This window comes from Dermochelys coriacea, chromosome 4 (genome assembly GCF_009764565.3).
Source record: "Dermochelys coriacea isolate rDerCor1 chromosome 4, rDerCor1.pri.v4, whole genome shotgun sequence".
Taxonomy (NCBI): Eukaryota; Metazoa; Chordata; order Testudines; family Dermochelyidae; genus Dermochelys; species Dermochelys coriacea.
The window spans coordinates 120,400,899-120,427,807 of NC_050071.1; the positions used below are offsets into that span (position 1 = coordinate 120,400,899).

The 26,909-nt window shown below is 41.3% G+C and overlaps 1 protein-coding gene across 5 annotated transcripts in view; it reads right to left on the reverse strand.

Moving 5' to 3' along the window:
• PPP2R2C (protein phosphatase 2 regulatory subunit Bgamma) overlaps window positions 1-26,909 on the reverse strand; it is a 295,114-nt gene that overhangs the window by 44,391 nt on the left and 223,814 nt on the right. For all 5 annotated transcript variants that reach the window (XM_038400508.2, XM_043512483.1, XM_038400511.2 and 2 more), the window contains one exon: window positions 2,993-3,157. In XM_038400508.2, coding sequence (XP_038256436.1) covers window positions 2,993-3,157 — 165 coding nt within the window. The remainder of the gene's footprint in view (window positions 1-2,992; window positions 3,158-26,909) is intronic.

The window sequence follows — 26,909 nt, forward strand, 5'->3', positions numbered from 1 at the left end:
TGAAAATACTAGGCATCTCCACTAATATGGAGGAATGGAATAATCCATAATGGGCCCAGTCTTCTTCCTAGTCAAGCCAATGGGGATTCTGAAATGACTTCCATGGGACAGTGATCAGGCCCTACATCAGTAGTGGGCCAATCTGAACACTGATGTGTGTGGAATTTTTTATATTTGGACAATATCCAAATCCACCATTTTCAGGGCAGATAGCAATTATGGTTTCAAACACATACACATGGCAATTGCTACTGAAACAGGAAGAGAATAAAAAAATGGGAACTTGGGTCTAGATAAATATAATAGTTTTATATGTATTCAAGTATTTTGTGAAAGGCAGGAAGGAAAAAACGTCACAGGTTGGTGTGACCAACATAGCACATATTCCCTTTGCGACAGTAGTAATTTTTTCAGCTCATGCACTGTATGAAATGCAGACTGGATTTCATTTTTATGCACCCTATGACTGGATGGTCTAGGCCCCGAAGCCCCCTGTAAGAGGCCTCAGGGTCCTGCATACCCTTCCCAGGAAAGGAGCTGTGGAGCTAAGTCCTAGAGCAATGGCGCAGGAAAGCAGCCAATCAGGAGGAGGCTACAAGGGGTTAGCCAATTAGAGGGTTGCAGGCTAGTATAAAAGGAGCTACAGTGCAGACCAGTGTCAGCATTGTAGCACCATGGACAGCTCAGTGCTGGCAGGGACTGGGAGAGAGAGAAAGAGCTCCTGGCTAGCTGCTGGGCCTGAACATAGAAGAGCCCTGAAGCACTGTGAAGGCTCAGGACTGCAGGGAAGTGGCCCAGGGAACTGAAAGCAGTTTTGTTTAAAGAGACACGGTGGTCCATGTGCTAGAACCTGGAGTAGTGTGCCAGCCTGGGTCCACACCATAAGTCACTGGGGAAGTGGCTTACAATTAGACAGTGATAAAGTCCCAGAAGGTGATCTGAACTGTTAAGAGGCCCAGCTGGAGAGCTGGGGCCAGAACAGACCAGAGTGGGCAAAGAATCTCCAGGGAGGAAGCCCTGGGGGCACGGTCTCTACCAGGGTCAAGAGTGCTTAAAGACGTTGTTGGACTAATAACCAAGAAAAGATCTGTTTGAGTTGTGTTCTGTACAAACTGTGAGTGACTTGGCCAGAGGGATGAGTCACTAGAAACTGCTAGAGAAATTGCCAGAAGGGGGTCACCATAAACTCATAAGTGCAGACACACCTGACCAAAAGGGAGCGCTCGCAAGAGGTGCATGCCATGCTGTTACACACCCGTTCACACTGAATTATAAACAAATAATTAAAGATCTTCTTTAACTTCTACTTTTTAGTGGCTCCAATGAAATTCAGAGTCCTAGTTAGATAAATATTTGAGGTGCGGAGAGCTTGTACCATTAATTTTTTTTTTGCACCTGTTTTATTCTTAACTCCCAATGTATGGTACTCACAGTCCACGGTTCGCCTGCTTTTTTATGTACACGTTATTGCCGATATCAATGCTGACCCCAGACAGGTCCAATGGGGAAAGTGATGTAGGGAAACCCTTTTCTCCAGTTCACCCCTGCTGGGGGTCACCATGGTTTGTCTGTGTACACTCTCTGAACAAAAGGCCTACAAAAGCACTAGAATTGCTAGACCTCCATAGAGCAGATTAGAGACGTGGCCGGGCCCCATCCTCCCAAGGTATCAACTAGTATCAGGTGGGCATCAGTAGGAAAAAGCACACAGTACACTTTTTGTACAAGTATAGTAAGTGCTGCTCCCTGACTGTCCCATTATGCCTCCCTTCACCACCACTTGGGCACTAGAACTGCTAAGCTTCTCCGCAGGTTTTTCCAGGGGCAGTCAGAGCTATAATTTAACCATTTATCTTTAGGTTCAATATTTTATCCTTGCCCCAGGCAAGAAAACATATATCAGAACCAAGTAACGTGAGTGCCATTTATTGGTTTAGTTTTCTCTTTCATTATGTATTAACCTCGGTCCATTTAAAAAGCTTCTCCAAATTGGCAAATGCCCTCTCCATCATATCACCTTGATATCTTTAAACCTATCACACTTACACCATTCTCCAGCTGGGTTTCAAAGGACTCCATATGTCTATGCTCTCCTATTTGGACTCTAAAGAGCTGATAGCCAGATTATTTCATAATGTAATGTATTCCATACCTCACTTCATAGACTCTTCATGAAAAAAGACAGCCTCATGGTAATTTATATTCTGGTGCTATCATGAATTTAAGATAACTCCCTTTTTCCATTTGCAGATTCCACATTCCTCATTTGGTCATCAGATGAATAGCTACAACTTCTGATATGAATCTCACAAGCTATATACATCCACATTAGGCCAACTATTGAATACTTTTTATAGTACCACAACGTTTTATTCCTTTTATTGTTCAATTTTGAAATAACCTCCTTTCCTATATACATGGCTTATATTATTAGTTACTTCGTTTGTTTAGCTGAGCAAAAACAATGCTTAGAAATTACATTTATCTGAAAAATTTGGGGCCAAAACTTCAAGTGATACCTTAACATTCATGCACCCTGAAAATGCTTCCCTGGAATTTTTTTTTTGTATAAAGTTTGGATGGACAAAATATGCTTGCACAAAAACTCAAATTTGCACTTCAGAATACCAGATGCACATCCATACTAAACAGTACTTTCATAGACTCTTCACAAAGAGACTATCTAAATTGTTCAGAACCATCTGTCTATTGATAGCAGGTTGTGGGTTTTTCACTCAGCTGTGTTTGTAGTATGAACTGCAAGGAGGAGGAGTTAGAGAAGTGCTTCCAATCAAGTCCCTAAACAACTCTTGTATAGATTCAATGGTTTTGCTCAGTTTTGTCACTGTTTTGTTTTTTTTTAGCATGTTTGTTACTGACAAGCTAGCACATTTGTAACATCTTGCACTCCAGTACATACACAGAGGTGTACTGTCTACAAATGATGAACATTTAGCAAGCATTTGCAGCAAAATGTAGTTTAGGAACTTACGTTTGGAATGTTTGTCACAGAGGGCTGATGCCCTCATGTCACAGAGTCTCAAGGATCCTTTGCTACTGCTGTAGACAAAGAGATTGCAATGGTGGGGATGAAACTCGGATGCAGTAATCACTTCTGTCAGATCTTCCATGTTGGCTGGCTTTATATCTACAATATCTGAATGGCGGTTTTATTAAGGAAAATTAAATTGTTTACAAGTAAGTTATGAATCTTGCCACCTGTTTGAAGGCCGCATGTTTGTATAGACATTTTCCACACATTTACAGACAAATAAATTAGTTTTGAATAAGGCATTCTCATTTGTTTGAGAAGAGACATTCAGCATTATTCTATTTGGCAGTAGCTTTTCTTGTTTGATGGTTGCACCATAGAGACAATTAAATTTTCATAACAAAATTAATTTAGGGCCATTATCTAACATACCTTACTGTGGATGTCATTAATATGCCTACATTTGCAGTAAAATATTGGTGATGGAGATATGGCAGTTGAGGTTTTTCAGATCCGTTCAGGGGATTTGATCACTTATCTTTCATTTAAACTAAAGGACAATCAGTAGCTAAATACCCTGCACTGCTTGGCAAATCACAATCATCAGTATTTCCCCATAACTGCAATGGCAATTACTGCTGTAGTTCTGATAATACTGATGTATAGATAGCAGTGACTGTACATCTCACTTTCCCTCCATCCAGAATATTTAAAATATTGCTGCTACAATAACTTTCCTCTCCCACTCTTTAGACCTCATCATCCCCTCCTTCACTGGCTTCTTGTCCTTTGCTGTATCAATGTAAAGGGCCCTTGTCCTCCACTTCAGTGCTTCACAGTTTGCCCCAGCCTGCTTTTATTTGCTCTTTCTCTCTCCCTTCATTCCCTCCTCTCCTCTAAATCTCTCTCCTAGCTCCTCCCTTGCGTCTGCTTCTCCCATTCCCAGCTTCATACCTTACTCATGCCCCTCCCTGTGCTTGGAATTCCTCCTTACAATACATTCCTTTCCTCTCAACCTAATTCTATGCTATATAACACTAGGTGGTTAGATAACCTAGAGCAGCGTTTCTCAAATGGCATGCGGCCACCAGAGGCTTTTCTTGTGAAAACCCCTGACCTAGAGGTTGGATGGTGGTAATAAAAAGTTGGTTTTATATTGTTTGTACTGCATGTTCTTAGAATCTCAGGCCAAGCAGATGGAAAATTGTGGGATGATATAGGCTCTATGCTGGAACACCAAATGGAATTAGAACCTTAAACAGACATTCAGAAGTGTCACGGACTATAACAAAATGGTAGATGAATATGAGCTACCAGGATATTTCAGACCTAAAAGATGCTAATGCTATGTAAGAAGGGGGATTAATTGGTTATAATTGACATATATTAGTAGATCACAGATGCTAGATAGACTGGAAGACCTAACAGGTATTTTGCCCCCCTTATCTCCATCAGTGCAAGTGTCAAGAAAGTCTGCCTACTGATAAAGGATATCAAGGTCACTGACTAGTATAGCTAAAAGACTTTCAGCTAGATTCTGGTCTCATTTACAGCAGTTACATCAGTGTAACTCCATTACACTGGTATGTAAGATCAGAATCAAGCCTGTAGTCTGGTCAATTTGTATGGTTGCCCTAAAGTTATGGGAATCACTGCCTTACATCATTATGCAACTTAGGGAGGGTTTTTAAAAAGGTATGTGCATTTTTGCACATGCAAATTGTACACAAACTCAGATGCACGTATGCAAACTGATGAATGTGAATATGTACCAGTCTCAATGCAAAAATCAAGGTTTGTGCATGCATAAGAGTGCACGATTGTGTGCTGTTTTTGAAAATTGTACTGAGGGCTACATTTAAAAAAATGGCATCAAAAAACTGGTGCCTCCAATTTTTCATGTCTCACCTTTTCCAAATAGAATTTTTCAAAATGAGTCCAATCTTGCTCCCATTGAAGTCAATGGGAATTTTGTCATTGAATATAACAGGAACAGGTTTGGGTCCTGCAGTTGTGAATACAAATTGTGTAGATGCCTAACTAATCTATCCACAAGGGCAAATGCATTTAGAAAGCACAAATCAGAGTTCTGTGTGTGCCAAATTATAGATGTGAAAATATGTAGACAATTCAGGTGCTGAGTAAAGGACCTCTGAAATTTGCCCATTTGGTAAGAAAAAATCATAAACATAGAATATATTGTTAGCTTCACTACAAATTGAAGTTCCAGCAGTGCCGTCCATTGTGGAAAATTCCCAATGAAGATAATGCTTATTACTGAAATCAATGTAAATTTATGTGAAAAAAGGACTGTAGCTCTGAGCTCTTTAATTGTTCATATCTGAAGTATATATCACACCAATTAAGTAACCCATGTACACATCAGCCAATCCAATCACTATTATTAAAAATTACTGATATGATGCATAACTTACTTTGTACTCCTCAGTCATTCATATAGATCACCTGCTTTGGTGATCTTATGCTCTGGGAAAGATAAGGGAAAAAACCACAAGAGAAGATATAAGACAACAGCTCAGGAAAGGGAAAGTGAGAAAAGAGATTTCTGGTGAGGAAAAGGAGGAAGAAATATTTCCTAGAAGAAGAGTATTTTAAAAAAACAATAGTTGAAGAGGCATTGTGATGGAGTGTTCATACCCACACAGCTCTGAAGGGGTGAAGGGGCCCAGAAGGGATCAATTAACCTTCACAGTTGTACCTGAGGAGGGCCCAGGGATTGATAAATACTAATTGCTGATGATGCCCAGCTGGCAAAGGATTATAAAGAGGGAAGTCTGTAGTACTAGGAGGCTGTAGGGAGAGGGTCTGTGGTCATTCTCTGGGAGCAGGAAACCTAGCAGGGAGAATAAGTCCTAGGATCCTGCTTCTGGAAGAAGGGTCAACCCCAGAAGAGTTGTGGAGAAAGAAGGCCTGAAAAAGTAGGGTAGTAAGAAGCTCAGAGAAACAGCAGCAAGGAGGGAGACTGTGTAGACCTTGGCTGCTGGTTATGGGGTCGCTGGACTGGAATCCAGTATAGAGGAAAGACCTGGATTCCCCTACCAGCCACTGGGAAGTGGTGCTGGACTGTTTCAATCTTGCAATCTGGTCAGCTAGTCCAGCAAGACTTTGATACCCCAGAAGGGGGTGAGGGTGGAGGTATATAATGACCTAGCCAGAGGGATGAGTTGTGAGTAGGGAGCACCGTGAATTACAGGAAGAGAGACCACTGTAGTGACGAAATGACCACTGGCAGGGGGTGCCATGCAGGAAGAACTGCTATGCCATGCCTGTCCAGGAGGAGGAGATGCTCTTGTAGTGAGCGAACCCCATTACAGGCATACAGTGAAAACAAAGAGTAACAGTATGCAGAGTCATCCGATGAAGTGAGCTGTAGCTCACGAAAGCTTATGCTCAAATAAATTTGTTAGTCTCTAAGGTGCCACAAGTCCTCCTTTTCTTTTTGTGAATACAGACTAACACGGCTGCTACTCTGAAACCGATGTGAGTAAGAGTATTTTCTCTATGATCCTTATCGTTGTAGTGTCTGCAAACCTTCCAACACTAATGAATTTATTTTCACAATACCCCTGTGGAAGAGGAAAGTATTACTATTCTATCTTTCAGATAAGGAAGCGGGGCAGAGAGAAAAAGTGGCTTGCCCAAAGTCACACTGAAAATCCACGATAGAGCTGTGATGTGAACATAGATCTATTGAATCCCAGATTGGAGCCTTAAACACAGGGCCCTCCTTCCCAGCTGTCATGCTTCCCAGAACATAACATTTGAATCAATTGGCATAAGAGATCATTTGAACATTCCTGGAGAATGAGGTAATAGGAAAATGTTGTTTTATTAATGGCCAGAAAAGTCACATGTTGTCTTACTAAGCCAGTCCCTGTGCTTGTTGAAGCAGACAGAAAAACTTTAATTGATTTCAGTGGGAGCAGGGTCAGGCCCATCATAGAAATTACAACTACTCTTGATCTTCCTGAGCCTGTAGATTTCAGAAGCACTAAAATGAAATTAAAATTTAAAAGTAACAATATGCAAGTGTAGATAAAATTATCATAAATTTTCTTGGCTTCACACTGACCATATCATATATTACACTGAATTGGTTTTAAAAAGAAAAATAGCAGTGAGGAATGGGAGTAGCTGCTGACATTTCATAACAAGAGGACATGAATTAATGCTGCATTTCAATGGCATTCCTAAGAAATTACTTACAGTATCACATTTGCATCCATCTCCAGGAATCCATCATCATTAATGTTAGTACAACGAATACCAAGATGTGATAACATTGGTTTACCACCTATTATGAAGTATGTCTAAATGTTCTTAAAATTCTAACTGGCAGAAATATCCTTTATTTGGTTATTTGCATTTGGTAAATCTGTCTGAAGAAATCTGTTAGTAAAAGCAATTGTTTTCAGTGATTGAATTGCTTTCAGGAGATCAGAGGAATTACGGTAACTTGGTGCAAGAATTTCACCTGTTAGTGGAGAAGATGAATAATTGCTGAGTGATGAGAAAGATATTAATATAATAGAGTGTGTGAAACAGTCACACCATGTATCATTTTTCTGGAAGCTGAAGATGGTATTGATGAATTTCCCTTCATTGTACAAAATGAATAGCCCCATGCTGAATAATGAAATTAAATATTCCATTTCCCCAGCTGAAATACATAAAACACTTGGAACAGAAGGCATTTCCAGATGCGATCTGCATTTCCATTGGGACAATATAAACTTCGCTGCCTTTCATGGATCATACATTAAACGTATGAACAAAACCCAAAATTTCATCAGATTGAAGCAAAAATAAAACAAGTGTATAACCCCTATACTAAGGTAAAATGAACAAAAGAAACACAAACTGTTGAAGAGATTTACCCTTCATAAGTTTGTAATATGTGTAGGAATAGCCCAGTACTTTGAGAGCTACATAACCCAATGTATCAAAAACAGATTATGTCACACAAAAGAACATTTTTCTCATCTTTTAATTTTTGCCATCCATCTGACAACTATCGAGTATGGCTTGACAGGTGATGTGTGGGCATTGTATTTAAACTAGTATGACAAGAGAAGGGCACACAGAACAGAAGCATCTCCCATGAGACACTTTGCATTTTTATTTTCCCATTACTCCCTTATGCTGGGTTTTACCTGGTATTCTATAGCAGAGAAATACAGGCCAGGTTCTCTGTTCTAGATCCAGCTCCCTTTGTGCAACCTGAGCAGCTCAAAAGAAGATGGAAGCTGGTAGTAGTGAGCCAAATGAAAAATTCCTCTGTGGGAAGGGGGGGGACAGGACTCTATTATGTCACAAAGCTGATGCAAGCAGCTCCTACATTAACTGCCACCCCCCAATACCAGTGTATGGGGTGTACTGGAGGCAGGGAGGGTTATCTTGTGTAGAACACAACTGTGCCACAACAGTTCACAGCTGGCATATGGGCCCTTAAAGATGATAGCTAGCTGGTATAAATGAGAGAAGTGCTTACAATGCATCTGATGCTCTGATATCCCCACCTTCCTCTTGCACCAAGTGGATCTCAATGCAGGAGAGAATCTAGGCACACATGCTTTAGAAAGATGGAAAAGCCATACAGACTGATTCACCCTCAGTAGTTCAAAGGGCTGCAATTCACACTTCCCTGAACAAGCGGAGGTTGCTGCGCTTAAGTGGGAGAGATTCACCCTGGAGAAAAGGCAAGTGGTGTTTACACGGCTATTGACTCCCCGGGGGCCTGACAAGGGAGATTAATTTTAATTTATGGCAGAGGCCAAGGATGGGAGGGAGGGAGGACTGAATCAGCAAATCCACAAAGTGCCTTCATTGCCACCCGCTTTGAAAACTATGCATGCTCCGGACACCATGTGCTACTGCTACACTCCCCTTCAGGCCAGGCTTTCCCGATTGGCCTGGCAAGCACAGGCAGAACATTGATTCACGTGAACATAATATTAAAATAAAGAATTTAAACTCACCAAGGAAATAGTATCTCAGACCCTCCTAACTCATTTCAACACTATCTTGCTCCATACAGGGCTGCTTCTCCAGTGCCTGGCTCAGTTATATGGGATGAGGCTACTAGGGAGCTGATGGATTTTCTAGCAGTTCTCCAGGGAAAGATGGACATGAAAGATTTAACATGCCTGCAGACTATGGTGGAGGGTGAGTTCTCACAGCTGGATCTGCAGAGCTGGAAGGAGTTAGTAGTGGAGGGAGTATTATTACAAGAGCAGAGAAAGCACACCAAGGCCTGTGAAGTTAGTGCTCAGTCTCCTACAGGGATGCCTTGAGTGCCTCCAGGAGCAAGTCATTTGCTCATTACTTTTAATCCCTTTGTAGACTATGTGATGGCATACACAGCTACTCCACTGGCAGGACTCCATGAAGCAGGATATATTCAACCCCTATGTACCCTCTACCAGCAACGCCCTAAGTAGCAGGAAAAAGGAGTATTTAAGATGGGGGAAGGAAAGATGGGTCTCTGGTTACTAAAAGGCTCCTTGCTGATATGAGTGAAGTTAGTGGAAGTTTTGCCATTGGCTTCAGTGGGAATGGACAGGTTCTAAAGTGAGCCTCGGCATTATTCACAGTACAGGATGGAGACTACAGGATTAGTGCCAACAGCTGTTGTGCAGATGATATTAAAATGAGGACAACATGACAGGAGATTTGTTCCACTGCCTGTCAGCCATTGCATCGAACAGGAACATCCCCTTCTGGGAGAAAGTATTCAGTAAAGTTTCTTTTTATTGCAGGTTGTGAAGATGACCTGCCCCCAATCCAAAATCTGCATTAATGAGACTCCCTCACTTGATCAACTAGAATATAAATTAGTGGGTCCACTTTATGCTTGTGCCAAAATATGTATAATGAGAATGTGGAAAATAAGCAGGGCTCCTGCTGAATGAAAAGAGTTCCAGGATGTTTCCTTTTATGATAATGGGAACATTGCACAGTTTCCTGAAAATAGATTATCTCCTTTGAACCACAGAGTATATATTAAAAAACCTAGCTATTTCTCCAGCAGATACCACCAGGGATTCCTACAAGGAACTGGGTTTGGCAGAAAACTTGTAATTGAATAAAATGCACAAATCAAGCTATACCAGGGGTGGGCAAACTACGGCCCGCAGGCCAGATCCGGCCCTTCAGGGCTTTGGATCTGTCCCATGGGATTGCCACCCCCATGGCACCGTAGGCCCTGTGTCGCTCCCAGAAGCAGCCAGCACCACGTCCCTGCGGCCCCTGGGGAAGCAGAGGGCTCCGCACGCTGCCCTTGCCTGTGGGTACCTCCCTCCACAGCTCCCATTGGCCAGGAATGGGAAACTGCGGCCAATGGGAACTTTGGGGGAAGTACTCACAGGAGAGGGCAGCGTATGGAGCCCTCTGCCCCCACGTCCCCCCACTTCGGGGCCAGAGTAGCCAGGGAGCCTGCCTTAGCCCCACTGTGTGCTGCTGCCACCCCAGAGCTGCTCCAGGTAAGCGGCGCTGGGCCGGAGCCAGCACCCTGAACCCCTCCTGCACCCCACACCCCAACTCCCTGCCCTGAGCCCCTCCTGCACCCCAATCCCCTGCTCTGAGCCCCATACCCCCTGCCCTGAGCCCCCTGCTGCACCCCAACCCACTGCCCTGAGCACCCTCCCACACTCCACACTCCCTCCTGCACCCCAAGCCCCTGCCCCAGCTCTACATTCATGGCCCTGCATGTAATTTCCCCACAAAGATGTGGTCCTCGAGCCAAAAAGTTTGCCCACCCCTGAGCTATCCCATGTACAGGACTGAATCCTCCAAGTCTGGCAAGATCTTCCCTGGCTTCAACAGGGATTTTGCCAGAGCAAATATGAGTCAGGGCTGGAGGATTTGGCCCTCAGAGCAAAATGCAGTGGACCCCATTTGTCCAAGAAGCACACGGACATGTACTTTGTATAAACAGGGGGTTTGGAATGGTGAGTTTTCCATAAAAGTGATTTTATGGATTTCACATTTCAGACAAGAACCTAAATTCGGGTAATGGGAATTTTTAGAAACAAGGGAGTCAGCCAGCAAATGGAGCTCGCATTACAAACCAAGTGTAGACTTGCTAAAGTTTGTACTGTTTTCATTTCGGTAATTCTGAGAGTTATTTCCTTAATTAATAATTTGACCACAATATTTTCATTAAAAGAAGAGCGTGGGGAAGATTCTGTGCAATGATTCCAGAAACAGAGCCATATACCACCATGTATGCCCCTGCACCAGTTATGCCAATCCTATGCTACTCTTGTGCTGAGGGAATTCTCCCCCAGCCTCTTGTGGTTTCTTTACCGTGTCTGGGCACTGGGGGAGTACCACATACAGTCGGAAGCCAGAATCAACCCTCAATATGTTCAATGACACAGTGTCAATTTAATTTTTTTAAAAGTAGTAAACTAATTATCAGACTTTTTAACATGGAATTATATATATATATAAACACTTTCTTTCTTTCTTTCTTATTTAAGGAATACTATGTGTTTTCATTGTCTTATCAGGCCATCCTCTCTTCTGAATCTGTATCTTTCAAACCTGTTCTCGAGTCATAGCTTTATGGAATGGATCATCAATAGGTTAATGTTTCTGGCCTTTTCTCCTAATTGAACTGTCTTTCCTCAGGCAGAGAGATGACCCAGTATTTATATTCTAACTACTCCTAATAGCCACAGTGGCAGTCCTTTTCTATCAGTACACAGCTTTCTCCCAGCATTGTGCTAAAAACATGTAGCATATGGGATTATTTTTAAACCTAGAGTTCCAATTACATCATCTGCACCATTCAGCTCTTTTGAGCCACAGCAACATTGACGCAGCATAACTGTGCTCCTTTAAGTTTTCTTGTACCTAATACCTGCTAATGCTAGTGATTGATTTAGTGCTTTAAAATGACTTAATGGTACAAGGTCAATGCAATTCATTTCTTTAATTCCACGATCTTTGGGACAATGATTTTTTTGATGTCACATCAGACTAGGGAACTTTGGTGCAAAGTCATACTGCCTGGTCTCTTTGCTGGAAATTTAAATCTCAGAAGGCCTAATACTGTGAAGTGCTAAGTGTTTCCTGCCAATTGCCATCTATCGATGGTGCTTATATGGTCCCCATTACCGTAGAATCTGACCACCTCAAAACCTTTAATATATTTATCTTCACACCATGCCTGTGAGGCAGGCAAGTGCTATCATCCCCATTTTACAGAGAGTGAACTGAAGCATAGAGAGGCTAAGTGACTTGCCCAAGATCACACAGGAAGTTTGTGGCAGAGCAGGGACTTGAATGCACATCTCCAAAGTTTGAGGATTGCACCCTAACCACTAGACCATCCTTTCTCAGGGACTTAATTGAGAGTTGGGGACACTCAATGATGATAATACTACCTAGCTCTTATATAGCACTTTTCATCCTTCTATCTCAAAGCACTTTACAAGAAGGTCATGATATGATACCCATTTTATAAATGGGAAAAACTGAAGCATAGAGATGCAAACACACTTGCCAAAGGTCACCCAACAGGCCAGTGGTAGAACCAAGACTAGAACTCAGATCTCCAGAGTCCCAGGCTACTGCTCTGTCCACCAGTCTACATAGTTTAAGTGCACTAGAATACTCTCAGTTAATTTCTTCATTATACTGGAAGACTCTTTGGTCCTCTAAATATGCATCTTCAATTAAAGTTCCCCATAAGAGTCCAGGTCTCTGATTCTGATCTCCTTTACACCAGTGTAACTCTGTCTCTTGGACCACAACTGCACACAACTGGTTCTGTGGGAGTGTACTTGTGGGCTGAAATGTCTGACCTCATTTTTCAACATACAGTATTTAATCATCAGGTTGCATGGTCATATATTCTTGATCCATTTGCTTGTGTAAATATGATTGTCTAAAATCACTCAGGATTGCTTTGTTCTCCATTTCCTAGCCCTCCGATAAATGAACATTTATAGGATCAGATATATTTGAAATGGAAAAGATCTATTAAATAATCTAGTCCAGCTCCTCTTAGGCAGGTTTAGTCTGTACTCTGTCTTCTAGTACTCTGTACAATCTAGTTGTAAGGTTTTCAAGGAATGGGAATAACAGTATAACAAAGAACAGAAAAAGTATAGTACTCCAGATGAAATCAACAGGATGCTTCAGATGAGTAAAACAAGCAGAATTTGGCTCTTAGGACTGTTCTACAACCTATAAGATTTCATTGTCGGGAAATTTTTCCTGATGTCTAAGATGAGGCAGTGGAATTTCCAGTGGAACTACCACTAGACAGATCTACAGGTCTATATTTCCTACATACGGGAACGCAGAGCCCCTCATCCATGGGCCTGCAAGGAGGAGCCTTTCCTTCTCAAATCCGCTTACATGTTTTGCACAAAGAACTTTGATGCATGTTTTGTGTAATCTAGTTAGAAACAAAGTTGTAGGAGTGTAAACCTATTTTCTCCTATTCTAAGTGCTCAGGTAACTCAGTGATGGACTCATACATGTGAACGTAGATAATTCTATAAAATAGGTGATTGTTTTTAATTAGTAAAACAAAGCCTATTCTAGATTTGGCTTTTTTATATAGGATTTTTTCATACAGAAGGTAACTGCACTGCTGCATCAGAAAGCACTCGAAAATGAACAATACAATGGAACTAGATGTCTATTTTAGGTATCTATGTAAGGCGAAATTTTTTTCTAAAAAGCACTTAAATGGCTTTGGAGAATTCATCCCATTGAATCTCAGTAAGGCTCATTCTCCTAAATCACTTAGCCACCGTGGGTGGTATTTCTAAAAATATCTACCATCACAGTATCTATGAACTACACAGTTATGGAGCACAAGGATCATTTGCTTTCTCAGGTAGTACAAAGCTGAGGGGGGGTGTTGGTTTTATTTTAAGAGTACTAATTCTGGGCAAGACTTGCAGTTTATATTCAGTATAAGAATGGCAGAATTACATTACAAATAACAACCCTACTGATAATCTACCCTACATTTATAGAGCACTTTTCATCCCAAAAGGATCCCAAAGCAACTGCAACTGCCCATTCATTAAGTACCTGAATAGATTGGCAGGTGGCAGCAAGCACTGCACAACAAGCTTGGGAGAGGGAGAGGAACTGTTGGCCATGGAGAATGGGGTAAATGTCTACTCTGACCAGTTTTCAGAGTGGCAGCTGTGTTAGTTGGTATCCGCAAAAAGAAAAGGAGTACTTGTGGCACCTTAGAGACTAACAAATTTATTTGAGCATAAGCTTTCGTGAGCTATAGCTCACTTCATCAGATGCATGCAGTAGAAAATACAGTGGGGAGATTTTATATACATAGAGAACATGAAACAATGGGTGTTACCATACACACTGTAACGAGGGTGATCGGGTAAGGTGAGCTATTACCAGCAGAAGAGAAAAAAAATCTTTTGTAGTGATAATCAAGGTGGGCCATTTCCAGCAATTGACAAGAACATGTGAGGAACAGTAGGGGGGGAAATAAACATGGGGAAATAGTTTCACTTTTTGTAATGACACATCCACTCTCAGTCTTTATTCAAGCCTAAGTTAATGGTGTCCAGTTTGCAAATGAATTCCAATTCAGCAGTCTCTCATTGGAGTCTGTTTTTGAAGTTTTTTTGTTGAAGAATTGCCACTTTTAGGTCTGGATTAGTGTTTTTGTTGTGTGGTGTGTTGCTGGTGAGTATTTGCCCTCTACACCAACATTCCACATAAAGATGGACCACAAGCCATCACGAACAGTATCCCCGATAATGTCACAGCAAACCTGGTGGCTGAACTTTGTGACTTTGTCCTCACCCATAACTATTTGACATTTGGGGATAATGTATACCTTCAAATCAGCAGCACTGCTATGGGTACCCGCATGGCCCCATAGTATGCCAACATTTTTATGGCTGACTTAGAACAACGCTTCCTCAGCTCTCATTCCCTAATACCCCTACTCTACTTGTGCTACATTGATGATATCTTCATCATCTGGACCCATGGAAAAGAAGCCCTTGAGGAATTCCACCATGATTTCAGCAATTTCCATCCCACCATCAACCTCAGCCTGGACTAGTCCACACAAGAGATCCACTTCCTGGACACTACAGTGCTAATAAGCGACGGTCACATAAACACCACCCTATACTGGAAACCTACTGACCATTATGCTTACCTACATGCCTCCAGCTTTCATCCAGACCACACCACATGAACCATTGTCTACAGCCAAGCTCTATGATACAACTGCATTTGCTCTAACCCCTGAGACAGAGACAAACACCTACAAGATCTCTATCAAGCTTCCTTACAACTACAATACCCACCTGCTGAAGTGAAGAAACAGATTGACAGAGCCAGAAGAGTACCCAGAAGTTATCTACTACAAGACAGGCCCAACAAAGAAAATAACAGAACACCACTAGCCATCACCTTCAGCCCCCAACTAAAACCTCTCCAACGCATCATCAAGGATCTACAACCTATCCTGAAGGATGACCCATCACTCTCACAGATCCTGGGAGACAGGCCAGTCCTTGCTTACAGACAGCCCCCCAACCTGAAGCAAATACTTATCAGCAACCACACACCACACAACAAAAACACTAACCCAGGAACCTATCCTTGCAACAAAGCCCGTTGCCAACTCTGTCCACATATCTATTTGGGTACACCATCATAGGGCCTAATCACATCAGCCACACTATCAGAGGCTCGTTCACCTGCACATCTACCAATGTGATATGTGCCAGCAATGCTCCTTTGCCATGTACATTGGTCAAACTGGACATCTCTATGTGATAGAATAAATGGACACAAATCAGACGTCAAGAATTGTAACGTTCAAAAACCAGTCGGAGAACACTTCAATCTCTCTGGTCACTTGATTACAGACCTAAAGTGGCAAATCTTCAACAAAAAAACTTCAAAAACAGACTCCAACGAGAGACTGCTGAATTGGAATTAATTTGCAAACTGGACACAATTAACTTCGGCTTGAATAAAGACTGGGAGTGGATGTGTCATTATTTCCCCATGTTTATTTTCCTCCACTACTGTTCCTCACACATTCTTGTCAACTGCTGGAAATGGCCCACCTTGATTATCACTACAAAAGATTTTTTTTCTCTCCTGCTGGTAATAGCTCACCTTACCTGATCACTCTCGTTACAGTGTGTATGGTAACACCCATTGTTTCATGTTCTCTGTGTATATAAAATCTCCCCACTGTATTTTCCACTGCATGCATCCGATGAAGTAAGCTGTAGCCCACAAAAGCTTATGCTCAAATAAATTTGTTAGTCTCTAAGATGCCACAAGTACTCCTTTTCTTTTTACTCTGACCAGAAGTGTCACGGGAACTTTAATATGAAGAAAGGCAGCTAGGACCTCAGTTTTTAATGTCACTTTGAAAGAAAGGGATGCACATACATGAAGCTGCATAGCACTCCATTTATATACTCAGATGACCAAATCTGTATTGAACAATTTGATTACAGACATTTTACCTCTTGCATTCCATATCCTTTAAATTAGATAGATTTTTACTTATGAGCACTGCAAGTTATACTTTGTGCTGCTTTATGGTTGGCTAAAGCTAATACTCTGCAAAAGATTACATTTTGCAAGGTTAATTTCAAGTCCAAAAATCACATGGGAATGAGAATAATTAGATTCATTTAAGAATTCCTCCCTCTGGCAAAGCTGATTGAATTATTTATACATTATCTTTTCATATAATTGTACCTAGAACCATCTAAATGGCTTTTTTGTCTAACTTACAGTAAATTAACAATACATGTTTTTTCTACGTTGACACAGCTCCTGCACCTGCAACATTAGCGATTAGTACATTTTTAAATCAGTGCAATGAGAAATGAATACAGAGGGGAATCAAAACATAAAAAGTAAAAGCCTCACACAGGCCCACCTTATTGGCAAAAACTCATCAGCTGCAGAAATAAAACCAGTAAGACCATGGACCCAATCCTGCAACCGTTTTCCACACAAGTAATTCCACTGACTCCAGTAGCAATGCTCTCCAGTGTAAGAACTACTCATGCGATAAGATCTCTCTGATCTCGTTCACTGTGGGCTATTATCTGGTGCTATATTTCTCAAGTCTCTCTGGTTGAAGGATTTCAGAGTCTGAAAGGGCACTGAAGATTCCAGTGGAACAAACCACTGGACCAGTAGTGTGACCTGATTTTTGGTGCTACCCTCTGCTCACTCATTCCAGAGGTAAAGGACATGAAGAAGTCTGTGCTATTCCAGTATTAAGAAGTATTCTCATGTATAATGGAGTAATTCACTCATGCTAAATGGAGTGGACCAACTACATGGTCCCTACACAAACTGGAAAATAATTCATTCCAAGCAATCTTTACCAAATGACTTATTGTAAAATGTTAACCCTATTACATAGAACACACAACACCACCTGGAACAAGTACTACAAACATACAAGAAACTGGGTGAAATCCTGGCTTCATTGAAGTCAATTGGCTTTACCTTATAAGTATGTAAGTTTATACTATGTGTTTCTTTTTGGCAGGCTAAAGTTAATATTCTGCAAAAGATTACATTTTAATTTCACTCTATTCTTTTTCTTCTGCCCCAGTCAGTTCCCTTTCCCCCTAAATTGTTATCAAAGCATAATGGTGATAAGGCTTAAAGGCCAGCTCATGCCACAATGGAAAAACAATACAGGGGCCAGGAAACTCCTTGAGGCTCTTTGCAGAGTTTCCTACATTTACCAGGTGAAAGTGGGGAAGGAGTATGGGGTTTGCTCACCCGCTTTCTGGCCTGTGGAAGAAACTGGAAGCCTGGCCCACAAGCCACATGTGACTTGAGGATCTACCAGTTTCTCAGGGGAGGGAATAAAATAAAGGGCCCAATCCTGCACACATTACTAGGCAACATCAACAGGACTATTCTCTTTACTAAAAATTAAGACCAATAATAAGAGTTTGCAGGAGTGGGCTCTTTGTTTGCTCCACTGTCTGTGCTTAACAAATACAGTTTAAAATCATAAAGATACTCCTTTGTCAAATTCATTGCACAGTTAAAATCCAAGTGAATATTAATGCTTATGTTTACACTTGTCTCACCACCACAACAACTTAACGAACGGTATGTGTGTCTATTTGGAGGCAACTACATTACAGAAAAGTCTACATGAATGAGTGATAGATAAAGAGGAAATCCATTAAAAAGATAACTTAATCACATACTACTTAATTGTGCATGCACAGGAGTGATAAGTAAGAAAATTAGGTATTTTGATTAACAATTTTTTTATAAAACAAATCTGCAGTGCACTTCTTATCCTAAGGCCACAGCTATAATAAAACCATCTTAAATTAACTCATTCAAAGGCAAACCCTGTTCTTTGCCAAAAATTAGTTAGGCTTCAGTTATAATTATTCCCAGCCAGGCCCAATCCTTCCAATTTATTTTTTAGAGAGCTAGAGGTTGAATGTTATAACTCTATCCGACATCCCCCACACATGGCCATCCATTACTGCAGCGTTATGCCACCTGCTTTTGACACAAAACTTGTTTTAAATTACTCAGAGGATGATCTTAGTCAGGGGCCCAGTGCAAGAATTCTGCACCAGACTTCTCAATCCCCTGATCTACCATATAGGTTTCTCTTATCCACTACTTGGTAGCCATGAAGCCAGATTGGAGTTTAAAGTAATGGAAAAGGTAGAGAACCTGCTGATTCTGACAGGGATAGTTTAAAAAAAAATCACCAAACCAAACTCTTGAGTAAAAACCTTGAATATTAGTAAACTGTAATACACACACATAACAAGAGGATAGCCCCTTCCTTGAAGAGTTTACAATCTAGGCATAAGTATTCAGTTAAGGCACTCAAAGCAGAGTGAACATGGTATAAATGCCTCCTCAGGTGGATTGAGGGCCCAATCCTAAACTTACAGAACAAATTTGAGTTTTGCCAATAACTTCAATAGGAGTAGAACTGATACCCTAATCTTTCCTCATAAATTAATCACTGCAGCTCCTTTTAATGAGGATGTTGCATAAATATGGGCTACTTATGTACGCGTTTGTAGGATCAAACCCTTTATATAATTCTAGAAATGCAATAGGGCTTATTCCCCTTTTCCACTTTGCAAAAATAAGATTGAACATTTCTTGCAAATGTCTATTAGCATTTGTGAAAGGTTTTGTTTACAAATTTGTTACAATTGTGAGAAGCCAGGTAGTGAAATATCTTTAATAAATTACTTATTTCATTCTTTGACTGATGATGTTAACATTTTCATGTCATTTCCATTTAAGAGAGAGAGAGAGAGAGAGAGAGAGAGAACGAACCTTGCCGGATTCTTTCCAAACAGGCAGTAACAAACTATCCATCAGGGTATCTTTCTGCAACTTTATTTCAAAAATCCTTACTCTGATAACAGCATGAGATACTCTGTTTCAAGCTCAGAATTCTTTTACTCCATGAATAGACTGCACAGTGGTTACAAAGAACAGGTATTGTCTTAAAGGTTATTTAATTGCACACCCATGGAGCCAGAATGGTCCTAGGGCCATCTATCAGGAGAATTCTTTATTCCTTTTCTATTCTTCTTAATTATTGTTTATCCAGTGTTACATAGCCAATTGGTTTGGGCCCCACGTAGCATCTAAAATAGTTTAAAGAAAAATCAGATTGTATGCAATAAAGGATTTCTAATACTCCTTGCTTAAGGGCTCCATTAAAAAAATATAGGATTTCATTCTCTCTGAGTTAGAAGTGTTTTTCTTCAATTTAATGCAAAAAAGAAAAGCATGCATCATTTTATTTTGAGTCTGGGCAGATTTGTTGAACCTGTAGGTAAAGTTCTGTATGTAGTAACAATTAGCTGCATAAATAAAATAAAGTCTAGTGATTAATACATTTTGTTGAAGCTACCATTGTTTGGGGGCTTATTTTAAATGTTACAAATAGCACTCTGTAAAGTAAATACAAACTGTTTCATGAAGATGTATGACACGACCGGGGGGCAATATATATTGTTGTTCCATCTTTTCTATTTAAAGATTCACTGTTGAATTTACTCTCAGGAACTATTAAATCAGCTAAACAAGACTTAAATTACCTCTGTGGTCCTTCTACCTGCTAGAGAAATGCACAAACTTACAGTAGTTAGAGACCAACGCTATCCTGCCCATCAGGTCACAAATCTATACTGCCTTGATTTCCATTGGGATTTATTACTGATACAATCAGCTGGGAACTTCTCAGTACAGTAAGAAATTCAAAGGTCCCTTTCCCAACAACTAATGAAAACAAGAATTGGTTTTACTTTCCTGGAAACTTGGATTTCATTCTAAATAGCTGACAAGAGCAGAATAAAAGTAGAGTTTGTATGTATGTTGCTTAGGATGTGGTATGAGGAAAAACATAAATACAGGGCTTTATCTTGCTCCATAATCACCATAATATGAATAATTAATACAACCATTTTGTCCAGGTCCATGACATTCATAGAAAAAACCTGTAAACATTGGGGATAAAAACCACAGACCGGGATTTTAAAATCTTCAGTGGGAGCTGGGAGGAGCTCAGCACTTTTGAAATACAGGCAACTTATTTAGGTGCCTAAATATGAATTGAGGAGCCAAACTTTAAAATCTTGACCATATTTGTGAAGCTTCCAATTACCAATATAATAGGGAACTACTCATTAAAAAAAGTCAGAATGCAATATGATGGATAGCAGCAAACACTTAATTTAACCTTACAGAACAACAGCCTCAGTTTCTGGGGCATCAGATAAAGAATATACTGACGAGAGACTAGTTCCCAAGGATGAATGATAAAAAGGCTTCTTCCAGAAGTTCAACTGCTTTGCAGCACTTATAGAATTCTCCTGAGTTTCCTTCTGCTTCGGGCCTTATGTCAACAGCCAGATGGATTTGGGAAAGAACTCTCTCCCTATCCAATACACAGTATTGCACAAATGGCTACATGCCCCATGGTGGAGGTTTTCACCTATCTCTGAGGCATAGGCCACAGCCAGAGGCAGGATACCAGAGTAGATGCACTAGTGATCTCCTGCAATATAACTGCTCCTACATATAGATGTTCCTAGGTGACACAGCAGGAAGGATTCATAAATGTTGCTAACCTGCTACATTAACTAGATTTCAGGGAAACCAACCGGTAACCTTTTATCAAATGCATTTTGGTCCCTAAACTACTGAATGCATGAAAGTCAGCAATTGTATTGGTAATTTCAACACCTTTTTAAAAACATAGCCTGAATTTCAAAGGTACTGTCTCCTGCAAGTCCTTCTGAAATCAATGTAACCTGGGAATTTGCAGCATCTTTGAAAATTAAGCCACTTTCTTATTAAAAATTATCAATAAAAAATAAATGTAATGCTAAACAAACTCCTGATCATTTTGGAAAGGCCGCTTCTCATGTGACCAGGGTAAAGAAATTAGGACTCTGGGGGTACAGGAGACAGCAACTGAAGAAGACAGCCCTCAAGTGAAATAAAGATGTTTAGGGAGCTGTTGGTCCAATGCAATGCTAAGCATCAGCAATGTAGCCACTTATCTTGATCAGCAACAAGACTTTTGCTACTTTACTCCATTTAAAGGCTTGCAATAGTCACACAGAAACAGTGGGGCAAGTAGAATTCATTTCTTACTGGTATGCTGCACTCATGGGAGGGACACGAAAGGGGGGCACCAGCTAAAGGGGGGGACATGACCTCCCCATGGAACCCCCATGTGACTCCTCCATGCCCCCCCCATCCGGGGCCCCCCTGGTCTCCCCGTCCCCTCCCCATGATCCATCCCGCTATTGGCAAAGCAAGAGGATGACATTCTGAACCGCAGGGCTCTCTGGAACCGCAGCGGCTAAAGCAGAACGTGGGGCCACTGGATGACCACACCAGCAGCTCCTCTAGTGTGGCTGTACCACGCCCAGCCCTGTCCTCTGGCGGGGCTGCTGTACAGACCCCAGACAGGAGATGCAGCTGCATGGACAGGCTGGGGGGTGGGACTGGGGGCGGTACAGCCGTGCCGGAGGAGCTGCTGGTGTGGGGTCGCCCAGCGGCCCCACCTTCTGCTCCTCCTGTGTCTTTCCAGTATGGAGTACCGCCTATAAATATCTCACTGGTACGGCAGACCGGACCAGACCACCATACTTGCACCACTGCATAGAAAACAGCATCACAAGTTCCTTCTGCTTTAAGCAGTAAAAACACAAATCCCTGACAATATATCCATTGTTGGCCCAGAAGCAGACAAATAATGAAATATTATTCCCAGCACATCATGACACTCAGTTATTATTTTCCTAGAGATGTATTGGCTTGCTTTTTCCCAAGATGAATTGCAATTTTTCTAACATCTCTGCAGTTTCCTTATCTCCCTAGATTCCTTTGTACGATTTCTCTGTCCTGAATGGTTTTCACAACTTCTGCCCATTTTGCATCTTCTGCATGTGGAAGGAATTGAAGGAATACTTGTTCTCATTGGACTTTCAGATGTGGGTTCAATACAGGGGTAACTGGGTGAAATTCTATGTCTTGTGTTATACAGGAGGCCAGAGCAGATGATCTAATGGTCCCTTCTGGCTTCAAAATCTATGAGCATGATGGACCTGCTGTACATATTTATACATAAATTGGGACCTTGAATATCTTTTGCTGTCATATGTGTATGTACAGCTCGAAGGCACTTAGCAAATATTTAAGGAGAAAAAGCCTCTGCCCCAGAGAGGTTGCAGTTTCAACAGAAAATGAGGAAAAGGATGACTCTCAGTGATTAAGTGAGCTGTGATGGCTGGTATTTACTTTCTATTTCCACTTTTTTAAATTTGGCTTGGTTTTTTGTTTTGTTCTTTTTCCCCCAAAACATACTCAGTATCACTATTGGTAGGGGGAAGGGAAGCATCACAGGCTCTACTAGAAATTACCGTTAGAATCTGGAAATCCTCCAACTGACTTCCATGGGCATTGGATCAGGCCCCTAGTCTCTGTTGGTTTCTATTGGCAACTCTTATTTTCATTTGGAGGATCAGTAACCTCAGAAAGCAATAGACCAATAGATGCCTTACACTGTTCCAAAACCTAATTGTCCAGCTGAATTAACTGAAGTTTTTCAACTCAAATTCTACTAAGGGTGCTCCAATTTTGGATGTGTGCCAGACCCTAAGGAATAAGGTGGCTGGTAGGGCCTCAAGTTCTTTACTTCCTAATTATAGCCTTGACTTTTGCCTTGCCGACTGATACTTACTTACGCTTTGACAGAAAGAGAGTGTATGAGAGAGACATTGTGATAGAGTGAAAGGGAGAAACAGAACAAATAAAAATCAAAATTAAGGCTCAAGATTCAGCCAGCAGCAGCTCTTCTGGTTGAATATCCCATGCTATAGTATGCCTTTAAATGCATGATAGAGTGGCACAGCCTGCCCTTGATTACAGCACTAAAGGAAGCATTAAAAATGGATTTTATGTACTTTCCAACAGCAGATGAGAAATTATTTGTATATACTAATTCCCAAACTAAAAGTATTTGTACGAGATAAATGATCTTGTGAGGAAAGCGGGGCTGTATGAGAATGCATTTGTCCATGGGAATAGAAATGAACTGCAAATAGTCTGTGCACAATCATCATGTTTGAAGACTTTTATAGAAACAACCTTATCTCATTCCACGGACACAAATTTGTCAGCACATCGCACCACAAAAATGTCAAGAGAATGCTGTGTATTAGCTTGCATCCAAAACCACTGCACTGAAGGAAACAAGCCTGGCAATATTATAAGAGTGGGTATTCCTCAGCCTAGGGGCTCCATTACAGAACAATATGTATGTATGTGTACTGTGTTAATGAAGTTTTCAGATGCAATTGTACCTACCACAAAGTAGATCATGCATTTGTGTGCAGTGCTATTTGGGGCTAACTATTTTTGTGCTTTTTTTGCATATTTCCAAAGTAAATTAATTCCCACAAGATACAGAGCCTAATGATGTGACCATCCATGATATGCTTCAAATGCTGGAATACATTAGATTATAAGAAGGGCCTATGGTGATTTGCTAATTAACTTACCCCTTTTGGGACATTAAAGAAGGATTTTTTTTATTAAAACAGGATAACCCTGGACTATATTGACCTGACTGAGAAATGAGTATTTTAGTCAAGATAAGTACATATAGGAACTGGGGCTGTTGTTACCATAGCAATGCCACGGCAGCCTCTGGAGTGAAATAGCGTGCTACCAGGAAATGAAAGGAGTTCAAGTGCTATGATCTGCATAGTTGTGTGAGCAATCCATATACATGCTCATAAAGAATATTTAGTATGGTTAGATCATCCAAAGATTGCTACTGAAGTAAAGTAAGCCTTATCAGTATGCTTCCAGCAGTTCTGTTTTCTTGTTCACCATATCCAAAATAATTTATTTAAAGGTTGAAGCTATAGGCAATACTGCTAAGCCATTTCAGACAGAACATTAACAAATGTAGCAATCTCTGCCTCAGTACTTTCTCAGTACAGAATATGTATAATTAAGGATGCAGTCTCTCTCTCTCTCTCTAATGCAAACAAACATGTTAAATCTCCGAGCAAAGAAAGAAGAAGATATACTAAATTCCTCTGAGGCAAAATTCCTTTTGTGGTGCAATGTGCCTTATTCTGCTCTCACCAAGGTATGGTTTGCAAACAGAGAGAAAGGTTTAAAGATGCCTTGCAATTATTTTATGGAAATGTATCAGCCAAAACGCAAAACTTACTCAGAACTTACTTGTCTGCCTTTCACCAAAATGAAAATAATGCTAATGAAAACAATTATATTTTACTTACTTGTCAAAAAATTACTTGTCTCAGGCAAACATCCAAGTTGAATTTTGCAAGATTGATTTAAAGTATTTTCCAACATTAAAACAAGCCTAAGATCTACATTGGCTTATGATTCTATTTTCATAGAAATGAATAATTCTCACTGATTTGTAAAGCTGCTGAAATAATGGCAGCAAACCATTTTATTTTAATTTCAAATAAAATTTTACAAATCAAACCTTCTTACTTTCTTTTTTAAAAACTCATATCGGTGCTATGCTGATAGCATTGATGGAATACCACTGCTTCTCCTGCTCTTTTATGCAGCCCATAAAGATGTTCAAATGAGTGCGAGTGTCCAGAAACTCTTCTGTTATATTTGTTGTTTGTGTCATTGTCACATCCAGCCTCTTGGGCAAACAGAATGTAGTTCATTTTATGTAGCAGAGCTGCATCAGAGGGAAAGAGTAAGACATAGGCCTTGTCTACACTATGAAATGAGGTCGAATTTATAGAAGTTGGTTTTGTAGAAAGCGTTTTTATACAGTCGATTGTGTGTGTCCCCACACAAATGCTCTAAGTGCATGTAGTCGGCGGAGTGCGTCCACAGTACCGAGGCAACCATCGACTTCCGGAGCATTGCACTGTGGGTAGCTATCCCACAGTTCCCGCAGTCTCTGCCAACCATTTGAATTCTGGGTAGAAATGCCTGATAGGACTAAAACATTGTCGCGGGTGGTTCTGGGTACATATCGTCAGGCCCCCCTTCCCTCCCTCCCTCCCTGGAAAGCAACAGCAGACAATCGTTTTGCACCTTTTTTCCTGGGTTACCTGTGCAGACGCCATACCCCGGCAAGCATAGAGCCCGCTCAGCTCGCCGTCACCGTATGTCTCCTGGGTGCTGGCAGACGCAGTACTGCATTGCTATATAGCAGCAGCTTATTGCCTTTTGGCAGCAGACAGTGCAGTATGACTGGTAGCCATTGTCAACATAGTCCAGGGTGCTCTTTTAACCGACCTCGATGAGGCCAGGGATGCCTGAGCAAACATGGGAGTGACTCAGCCAGGTCATTACCCTTTTACCTTTTTAAGTTTCATCTCATGGTGATTCAGTCCTGCCGGCAGTCCTACTGCCCTGTCTTTTAATGAGCAGCCAGGAGACGACGATGGCCAGCAGTCATACTGCACTGTCTTCTGCCGAGCACCCAGGAGATGACGATGGCTAGCGGTAGTACTGCATAGGCTGCTGCCAGCAAGATGTATAAAGATAGATGAAGTGGATCAAAACAAGAAATAGACCAGATTTGTTTTGTATTCATTTTCTCCTCCCTTTCTCCCTCCCTTCATGAAACCAACGGCCTGCTAAACCCAATTTTGAGTTCTATCTTTGAGGTTTTGAGTTCTATCCTTGAGGGGGCCATTCTGTTTCTCGCAAAGCCACCCCCTTTGTTGATTTTAATTTCCTGTAAGCCATGTTGTCGGTCACCCCTCCCTCGGTCAGAGCAACGGCAAACAATCGTTTCGTGCCCTTTTCCCTGGATTGCCCGAGCAGGAGCAGACGCCATAGCACAGCAAGCATGGAGCCCGTTCAGCTCACAGCAGCAGTTATGACCATTGTAAACACCTCGCTCATTATCATGCAGTTTATGCAGAACCAGCACCTGAAAAACCAGGCGATGAGGCAACGGAAGCATGGTGATGAGGACATGAACACACTTTTCTCTAAAACTGCGTTCCCCCGCAATTTGGGGATCATGGTGTTAATGGGGTAGGCTCATGCCATGGAACGCCAATTCTGGGCCCGGGGAAACAAGCACAGAGTGGTGGGACCGGATAGCGTTGGAGCCGCTGGGAATCATCCCAGACATGCGAAACTTTCGCATGCAGAAGGGCACTTTCATGGAACATTGTGACTTGCTTTCCCCTGCCTTGAAGCGCAAGAATACCAGTTCACAAGTGAGTGGCAATAGCCCTGTGGAAGCTTGCAATGCCAGACAGCTACCAGTCAGTCGGTAATCAATTTGGAGTGGGCAAATCTACTGTGGGGGTTGCTGTGATGCAAGTAGCCCACGCAATCA